A 10,307-nucleotide genomic window follows, 5' to 3' on the forward strand; every position below is an offset into this window, starting at 1 on the left:
TCTGCACCGGCCTTTCTTCCTCCAATTTTGGCTCTTAATGGGTTATGGAATCCGAGGGATATCGAACAGACTGGGTTGCTAGATTCAAACAGCATGTGCATCGGAATGCTGGATTTGACTAAAGAAGCATTTGATGCGGTAGTTGCATATAAACTTCTTCATTCATTGTCCTGTGCCATTTCAAACTAGTAGTTCGACACCTTAGAATAACAAATAGAAAACAAGGAGATTGGTTTTTTCTCTTGAAGCTCCAATCTTGAAATCTCTTGAAAGAACCTGTGCAGCATTAAAGTTCAATGTTTCCATCTGAGAAAAGACCATTATAACAGACCTTGTTTGTGCTAGGAGTGAGGTGCAGAAAGATGTAATCAAAAATTTCCAAAAGTTTGCCGCCCAAAGCTTCCCACTTCTAATAATAATAAAGAAAGGAAAGGGTTAGGAAGGTTCTCTTTTAATTTGTAATCAGTTTTTTTGAGGATAATGTGTAATCAGTTTTGTAAGAACTAAAATGAGTTTTGAGGGCAACTCATGAGGGTACACTTTTCACTTATGATATGGTTTGACTGCTCTCTCTCTCTCTCTCACAAAAAAAAAAAAAAAGGAAAACCAAAAGAAAAAGAAAAGGAAGAAGACCCGGTTTGACTGCTGAGCCATCTCTTAACGTCCAATACTGGAAACAAAAAATTTTCCAGACATCAAATTTTTAGGGTTGTTTGCATAAATATTAATTATGAGGGGCTTATATGTAATAGGAAGATCTGTTTTAGGGTCCAAGTGCAAAGTGGTCTTTTTCACTACATTTCTTTATTTTAGGTCATTATATCATGACTGCTGCCAGATTAGAAACAGCTAGCATGAACTACTCAAACCCAACCAGCTAAAATGACCATTAGGTTCCAGCATGAAGCCTCCTCTTTTCCACCCACAAGTTCCTTAGAAAAGCATGGATACAACATAAAATATAAGAATCCAATAGCTCTACACATACATACAAGATGGATCTCAGGATTCAGATGATAGAAAAGGAGAGAATAGTGCTGATTCTTCTGCCTGTACTAGGTAGCAAGAATTTAATTCTGACATGAAAATTTTGTGCTTCTCAGTAACACACATGGCAGTAAGTACTGATTGTTATGTTCAAACCATCCATTGTTCAAGCATCAAGTAGTCCTCTGCTTTTCAGACAGTGGTTCTCACTCTGCTTTCGAACTGTCAGCATCAGCAATGATGTGCTGCAAGGGTTCTTAAGTGTGAGTCATGATCATAAATAAAGTCTGACATGGAAAAACCCTAAGGAAAAATTCAGAATTTGAAAATCTCACTGTTTAATCATTGATGTGATCTCTTTCTCACTGTTTAATCATTGATGTGATCTCTTCGTCCACCGAATGCCGCAAGCTTATCAATGGTGATGTTCACTTGTAGATTCCGACAAAAAGAATGTCATAGAGAAGTGTTGAATTACCTGGGATGTTGCAGTCTCCTGTTGAAAATGAGTCTTCAATTTAATTTAGAGCTCAGATTGATAGAAATTTCTGGTTTCAGACGTTACACTGTCATGTTATTTGTCTAAGAACTACTACAACATGTAGAATGTAAGAGAGCTTCTAAATTATGTAGCTTTTGATATTCATCAATATCTAAATCAGGTTGCAACGAACATGCCTTGGCAATCCTTCAGAACAAAGAACATGAAGGCAAAACAATACTTTTAAGATCATGTCAACCCTAGCCCCCATCCCCCCAACAAAAAAAAAAAGGGCAAGACTTAAGAGTGAATTTTGATAAAAAAAAGTATGATTTAGGCAGTGATAATGTCTGGATTAGGATAAGAAAGCTATTTATGACTGCTGAAAAGAACTACAAACAGGCCAACCGGCCTTGGTTCAATTGGCATCCCTCTCCAGTTGGAAGAGGTCTATGCTTGAAACAGTTGGTGACATCTCCATTGCATTTCTCGAGAAAAGAATTATGTACAACAGTTGAAGCATTAATCTATGAAGTCTAAGTTCATATAAAATAGGCAGATTTAAAATACTATAACAATGTGGCGAACTTTATTGGAAGAAAGCAAACAAAGATATTAAAACAAAAGGGTTGATAAATACTTGTAGCTGACCTGAAAAGCAACCAACTGGTTCAGGACCATATCCCAACTTTGGCGGTATGAGAAGTTTGCGTTTTCCCCCTGTCAAAGTTTGGAGACAATTGTATAACTTAAGTGAGACTACCACACAAATATGCATCTAACAATTCATTGGTTGAAATCGTACCAACAAGCATTGGAGGTACACCACCACCACCTAAAATCCCCTGATCCAATCCTGGTAAGACCTGCACACAGAAATGAAACTGAGCAATACTGCAAAAGAAATCTAATATCATGGCAGTTTGGTGTCAAAAATCAAGAAAAAAAAAATGAAGGTGCACCTTTTCCCATTAGTATTGTGCATGTTCAGGATGTTTAATAATAAAAACAATATCAGCATGCTTTCATAATTCTCAGGAAGCAATGATAGTCATGAGCCTTACTTTTTTACCCTTCCTTTACTATCTAAAGTAACTTATTCTGTTTGTCTATTAGGAATAAGTTTTTGTGCCGCCATTTGTTATGTCTTCCAACTTCCAAGCACAAGACCATCATGAAATAAATAATGACATATGCGCTTGCTTGTCTTTAGGATGTCACATGTAGATAAAGGCCAATAGAATATGGAATATCAGGCAGATTTTACCTTCTATATCTTGCTTGTTAATTTTACTTTCAATCAAGGTCTACAATACTAGAACCAGCACCCATGCTGATAGGCCGACAGTATGGTACAGTATGATACCATGCCATGCCATTCTAGCCCGTGCCGACGAAGGAAAATAAAAAAGGGAGGGGGATAGGGAGAAGGAGAGAGAGGTAAAAAGAGAGAGGGAGGAAGGGAGGATGAGAAAGGGAGAGGGAGGGAGAGAAAGAGAGGGCTTTCGAGCCCCCTCTCCTCTAGTGCTATGTAACAGGAGCTTCACCCTTGCTACGCCTAGAGAGGGAGGGGGAGAGGCAGAGGGGGCCAGGAGGTCCTTTTTTATTTTTTGAAGACTTAAGTGAGGTCAGCCGGGCTTGCCGACATCACTTAAGGATTTGTAAAAAAAAAAAAAAAAAAAAGGACCTTTCTTATTTTTTGAATCTAGAAGTGGAGTTGGCAAGCCCTGCCAACCCCTCCCTCCCTCCCTCTCTCTCTTCCTCTTTCTTTCTTCCTCTCCCCCTCACTCGCTAATTTCTCGAACTGAGTGGCCGGAACCATGCTGGTCCACCCCCCCGGTACACCCAAACCAGGCAGTTCATGGCAGTACAGCATACCATTTTAATAGCCATAGTCGTGAGTTGTGACACGTGCTTCGTAATTTGTTATCAAAGCATAATAGTTAAAGGAATTGGCTTTAAAGCTCTTGGACTCAATTTTAAGAGAATGTGATCATCCATTCCCGATGCTACCATGAACTTGTCAAACACAATAATTTGGTGATAACTTGTAAATTTAGAGATGGTAGAGGAATGCAGCCCATCCAGCCTATAACAGCACAAAACCTAATAAGCTTGGTGCAATAAATACTACATTGTCAGTTTTGGTGTTGTTTTAGAAAACAGAAAAAATTAACAAAAAAGTAATTTCTACAGCTTTTAAAAGATACATCGTGTTAATAACATGCTATATATATGAGACTTAAAACAATTCTTAGTCACATTAACCTTAAATCAAAACGATTGTCATAACTTAAAAGCTTTATTCAACTATTTGGTTCTGCTTTCTTGATAGTTCTTCTCATGAAATTCCACAGATTTGATATGACAAGTTTTCTTATTTAAAACAATATCCTTTTCCACTAAAACTTCAAACAATCCATCCCAAATTGCTATGGGCTGAGAAAAATTTCCAATATCTTCTGTATTGTAGAATTGTAAAAATATTGTATTTAATCCAGGCCAATTCTGTTCCATTGATTTGCCTAACCAATGAGAGAAATTGAGTTGTATCAGAGCAAGTTCCAGCTCACAATCAAATGATATAATCATACACAAAAGTTGAAATCTTTATTTCTACTATCATGTTCTAATGATGCAAGGCAATGCAGTTTAACTTTAATTTTAATTCCACTTGATGACATCATTAATAAATGGCAGGCCTACTCTATGTACAGTTTTCATAACCAAACAGCTCCCACATCATTATATCTCATAAACCATGAAAAAATTGCTTCTCTATTCTCAACAACACCAGCTCTTACATACACAAGCTCCAAGATAAGAATTCTTTTTTACAAGAAAAGTGTATGTGCATATAACCAGATATACAGAGATCCTATAAGTTTTGTGACAGCTTGTTTAATGAGCCTGCCTTAGCTGGAGAAATATTTCATTTCAGCATATGGAAAAACAAAAGATTTTATCTGGTCATTCTGTAAGCTCCAATGTATGGTCACGCATTGGTAAAACAATCAGCTATACGTGCAAATCCACGGACATATGGATTATTACTTGGTTATCATTCATATTTATTCTGACTGCCAAAATTGACATTAAATGTAATACTGTAATAAAAATTAAAAGATCATTATTACTAATAAAAGTACCTTGCCCACACCGATACGCAAAGTGAGTGGTCTCCCACGCTTATAGCTACTATCAAATACTGTACCATCATCAAATCTTGCAGTGTAATGAATCTGTAATAAGAATGAAAAAAGCAGTTGATAAAGGTTCCATGATACCAGACTGATAAACCATTCCTGCTCCAATAGCCCATTAGCGCACTAATGATGAGAATGTGATTGGAGCTGAAACTAAGGTACAGATCAAAGTTTTTGAATTTTATCCCATTAAGAATATTTCATTAGCATAAATATGGTAGAATTTTTTAGACATGAAGCAACAAGAAGTCTTACAATCCATAAAAGCCACCATTGGATTTGACAAACATTGCTTTTCTCATTAAGCCAAAGAGTAGCAAGTATTGGATTCATGCAATGGTACCAAAATATGACAACATACTTGGAATTTCATATGTACATTTTTTAGACTCAATGAAGAATACAAGAAGTACATCCATATGTATCAAATGAATTAATCCATATAAATATAAACAGATAATAGAATCATATAATTGATTTTTTGTCTCTCTCCTGAAACATAGAATCAAGTGGTTGCAACAAGTTATCTCAATTGTCTCTCTCTTTAACAAATCACAATGGGAATAAAAAAAGAAGGTCCAATTTGGATATGATTTCATTAATGTTTGTTCAGGTAGCAGTAATTTTTGTTACTTTTGTAAGTTGAAGAGAAACTCTCTCTGGTGGGCATATCCGAAATTTACAAGCCAACGTCAATGTGCTATGATCTCTGAAAAAAACGAGTTACTCATGCCAAATTGCCTATTGAAATGCTCCCTTTTTAATTAAGAAGAATAATGCAGTTCTTGTTCTCCCATTGAGCTCTGCTTCCTCAGTGACTTGTTCTCCCATTAACCCTCCATCACTTGTTGAAGTCAATTTCATATTTCATTTAGTCCACATTTCTTTTTCCATCTTCCATAACATAATTAGTACTTCATTCAGTGATACCCACAACTGGCTGACGAATTAGCGTGCCTTTGCCATAGTTACACCTCCATCTACACTACCTACAGACTTCAATAAGCTAAAGCCTAAAGAGACCAAAAAAAAAGGTGATTCTTCTCATATCCAGTAAATCCAAAACCTATAAAACCCTTTCACTCCAACTCCGATAAGAATCAGTGCTCATTTTTTATGCGCAAAAACTATCAAAAATGCAAACATAAATATTGTTAGGATTTGACGCCTCGAGATTCAGCCCACATTGAGCCCACAGTGAGGTTCGCGGCGAAAAACGGAGTCCAACGAGACCAAGATCACCTGAATCGGAGCTCGGATGGAGAAGATACGAGCTTTCGAAGATAGCACGAAAACCGAGGCGGCGGAGGACCGCCGGCGACCGGCGGCGGGCGGCAGCGGCGCGGCCGCAGGCGGCGGCGCGCGGGACGCGCGTCCCTGGCCCGCGTGGGACGCGGGACCCAGGCCCGGGCGGGACGCGGGACCCAGGCCCGCGCGGGACGCGCGTCCCAGGCCCAGGCCCGCGCGGGACGCGCGACCCAGGCCCAGGCCCGTGCGGGACGCGCGACCCAGCAGCCTGCTGGCCCATCCCCGGTCCACCGTGGACCGGGTGGTCCACGGCGCGGCCTGTGGACCGCGTGGACGCTTCCCACTCGTTTCTCGCGGTCCACGGCCCTATTCCGTGGACCGGAGCGCGATCTAAGGGTCCAGAGAGCTCCCGGTGTTGATCGGACGGCTTGGGACGTGATTTGGCTTGATTAAGGATTCCTAATCACCCTCTAACCTATGTTTAAGGCTTAAAAAGGCCTGAGACACAGCAGAGAACGAGAGGTTTTGGTTTCTCACCGCCGTACGAACCGTGGAGAGAGAGAGAGGCGAGGGCGCTGTGAGAGAAGGAGCAGGAGGCTCCTGGACAGCGGTCGCCAGGCTCTTCAGGGGTTCAGGGGGGTCTCCAAGAGAGAGAGAGCTTTTGTGAGGGAAACTTTATGTGAGAGAGAATTGGGTGTACAAGGGTTGAGGGTGAGGTCTCCTCTTGTAAAATTTTCTTTTCATAGTGAAGTTTGCATGCCCCGTGGAGGCGAGCCCTTTTGTGGCTGATCCACGTATTTTGATTGTTTTTCCTTTTGTTTTGTTTCTTCTTTCTTCCTGCTGCATCGCGTGGTACTGAAAGGATCTTGGGAGGTGGTGTCCTGGCCAGACATCCACCCAACAAGTGGTATCAGAGCAAGGCGGTACAAGGACGCAGATTGCAGTGGTGGTGAGCAAGACTGAAGATGGAGAAAACAGGAACAATCAGGATGGAGATCAACAAGTTTGATGGTAAGAGCAATTTCTCCTTGTGGCAGGCAAGGGTGAAAGACGTGCTCATCCAACAGGGGTTGATCGAAGCTCTCTTGTGCGATGAGAAACCGACCACCATGGAGGTGCAGGATTGGAAACGGCTACAGATGCAGGCGGTGAGTACCATCCGTATGTACCTGACGGATGAGGTGGTGATCCATGTGCTGAGCGAGACTTCCCCGACGGTGCTGTGGTCGAAGCTCGAGGAGTTGTACATGGCGAAGTCTCTCACCAACACACTTTTCCTCTGGAGGCAGTTTTACCAACTGCGGATGACTGAGGGACAGAGCGTGCAGGAGCATTTGAGCCACTTCCAGAAGATCCTCACCGACCTTCTCAGCGTTGGCGAGAACGTTGAGGAGAAGACCAGGGCGCTGGTTTTGCTGGCGTCGCTTCCTTCTTCGTACGAGTCCTTGGTGACTGCTCTTCTAGTGGGGAAGAGCACTATCAAGATGGACGAGGTCACCGCGGCGATACTCCAGAACGAGGTTCTCAGGAGGGAGAACCCAGCTTCGAGCTCAGGTGTCGATAGCTCAGCTTTGATGACTTCTGGAGGTGCAGGAGGCGGTAGACGGAGCGACAGGAGATCGCATCGAGGGCGGTCTAAGTCCAGGAGGGACTTGAGCAAAACCAGGTGTTACCGGTGTGAAGAGTTGGGGCATCTAGCCAGAGATTGCCCTCAACTGAAAAATCGGACGGTGGCTGCTGTAGCGACGGCCGGCAGTGATTCAGATGGAGATGTCCTGGAGATATCTGACGAGGTATCTACTTCTTCCCAGCAGTGGATATTAGATTCTGCATGCCTCTATCATGTGTGTTGCAGAGAGGAGCAGTTTGACTCCCTGGAGAACAGTGAGAGCACTGTATATCTGCCGAATGGATCGAGCTGTGCGATCAGAGGCATTGGGACGGTCAGCTGGAGGACACATGACGGTGCAGTGAGGAGATTGGGGGAGGTCCGATACATACCCGATTTCAGGCGGAATCTTATCTCACTTAGCAGACTGGATTCGAGAGGCTACAGGACGGTAGCTGGTGGAGGAATCCTGAGGGTGCTACGCGGCGATAGGATTGTGCTGGAGGGGAAGAAGGGGAGCAGAGGACATTATTACCTGGCAGGGAGCCCAGTGCGAGGTGGAGCATCGGGAGCCAGGTGGAGCCCAGAGCGAGGTGGAGCTCCAGGAGGCGGATCGGGCACGAGACAGGAGACTCGGGAGGACGAGAGGCGACGTCGCAAGGTAAGATTCCTATTGCCGCAGGATGATGCCCCGAGCAGGTCTCAGGTCAGGAGGAGCACAGCATACGACGGAGATGGGATCGAGCAGCCTGGCTCGACTCCCATGTTTGCCCATCCATGATCAGCAGGCGATTGCCCCAGGGCATGGGGGCGAGGAGATCCAGAAGCTCTCGGAGTTTGGAGGAGGCCGAATATCGAGTCGAGGTGGAGATTGTTAGGATTTGACGCCTCGAGATTCAGCCCACATTGAGCCCACAGTGAGGTTCGCGGCGAAAAACGGAGTCCAACGAGACCAAGATCACCTGAATCGGAGCTCGGATGGAGAAGATACGAGCTTTCGAAGATAGCACGAAAACCGAGGCGGCGGAGGACCGCCGGCGACCGGCGGCGGGCGGCAGCGGCGCGGCCGCAGGCGGCGGCGCGCGGGACGCGAGTCCCTGGCCCGCTGGCCCGCGTGGGACGCGGGACCCAGGCCCGGGCGGGACGCGGGACCCAGGCCCGCGCGGGACGCGCGTCCCAGGCCCAGGCCCGCGCGGGACGCGCGACCCAGGCCCAGGCCCGTGCGGGACGCGCGACCCAGCAGCCTGCTGGCCCATCCCCGGTCCATCGTGGACCGGGTGGTCCACGGCGCGGCCTGTGGACCGCGTGGACGCTTCCCACTCGTTTCTCGCGGTCCACGGCCCTATTCCGTGGACCGGAGCGCGATCTAAGGGTCCAGAGAGCTCCCGGTGTTGATCGGACGGCTTGGGACGTGATTTGGCTTGATTAAGGATTCCTAATCACCCTCTAACCTATGTTTAAGGCTTAAAAAGGCCTGAGACACAGCAGAGAACGAGAGGTTTTGGTTTCTCACCGCCGTACGAACCGTGGAGAGAGAGAGAGAGGCGAGGGCGCTGTGAGAGAAGGAGCAGGAGGCTCCTGGACAGCGGTCGCCAGGCTCTTCAGGGGTTCAGGGGGGTCTCCAAGAGAGAGAGAGCTTTTGTGAGGGAAACTTTATGTGAGAGAGAATTGGGTGTACAAGGGTTGAGGGTGAGGTCTCCTCTTGTAAAATTTTCTTTTCATAGTGAAGTTTGCATGCCCCGTGGAGGCGAGCCCTTTTGTGGCTGATCCACGTATTTTGATTGTTTTTCCTTTTGTTTTGTTTCTTCTTTCTTCCTGCTGCATCGCGTGGTACTGAAAGGATCTTGGGAAGTGGTGTCCTGGCCAGACATCCACCCAACAAATATAAAAAACAGTTGTTTTGTCGTCGATTTGAGAACTGCTTCACTAATCTCATATCACCATTGATTCGTAGTCCAGGAAAATAGAAGATGGGATAATAAAGGATAAGAGTTTTTGACTAACATTGATAAGCTCTCCCCGCGGAGGCTGGACACCGGTCCCGACTGCGACGTCGCAGTAGCCAAGGCCAGACTTTGCGAAGCTCATGTCACATAGGGGCTCCCCAACAGTGGCGTAGTACTCGATTCTCGTCGCCTTGGCATCCAGATCCACCGAAAACGACGCCAAAAGCCCAATTCCCACTTCGAACAGCCTCCTCCTGCACACAGGGATGGATCCCAGACCGGCGGTGGAAGAGGAGGCGGCCTCCCTCCTGAGTCCTGGCTAGAGAGAGAAGAAGATGAGAGGGGAAATGCAACGTTTTTAGCAAAGAAGGCAACGGGTTTGCTGGGTTTGGAAAGCGGGGATAGAAGGCGGGGGTTCGAGGCCGCAACGGATAGAGTGGAGATGGCCATGGCCGTTGGCTTCCCTTGCCTCATCTCCAACTCGTGGGCTCGGTGGCTTTAAAAGATTTTGAACTAATTCCGGCGATCCATTCGCCGGGAATAGTTAAACTTGCGAAAAGTTTTTTTTTTTTTTCCAAAAAAAAATAAAACAAAACAAAACAAAATAAACCCTCCGAGAGTACTGTGGACCACGGGAAAGGGAAGGAAGCCAAACCTGCGAGAGCGATGGCTCTGTCAAAGCTCCATTTCCATTATTGGGTTCCCAGAGAAGTGGATGCTGGGAAAGCATCTAATGTGGTTGCAGTCAAAAGGAGAAAGAACCCGAGGTGCCTACTTGATGGTTGCACTGTTGAATAAAATCTAGCAAGGCTTGATATAGGAGCAGGAAA

The 10,307-nt window shown here is 45.2% G+C and overlaps 1 protein-coding gene across 1 annotated transcript; it reads right to left on the bottom strand.

Moving 5' to 3' along the window:
* Positions 1-894: 894 nt before the first annotated feature.
* Positions 895-9,966, bottom strand: LOC105058389 (photosynthetic NDH subunit of lumenal location 4, chloroplastic). The gene is given in 7 exon segments (XM_010941311.3): positions 895-1,232; positions 1,323-1,483; positions 2,120-2,188; positions 2,274-2,334; positions 4,618-4,710; positions 9,536-9,783; positions 9,786-9,966. Coding segments are annotated over 6 exon segments (705 nt in total). The 5' UTR covers positions 9,952-9,966; the 3' UTR covers positions 895-1,232; positions 1,323-1,415.
* Positions 9,967-10,307: the final 341 nt, after the last annotated feature.

The sequence above is a fragment of the Elaeis guineensis genome, chromosome 15 (genome assembly GCF_000442705.2).
Source record: "Elaeis guineensis isolate ETL-2024a chromosome 15, EG11, whole genome shotgun sequence".
Classification (NCBI taxonomy): domain Eukaryota; kingdom Viridiplantae; phylum Streptophyta; class Magnoliopsida; order Arecales; family Arecaceae; genus Elaeis; species Elaeis guineensis.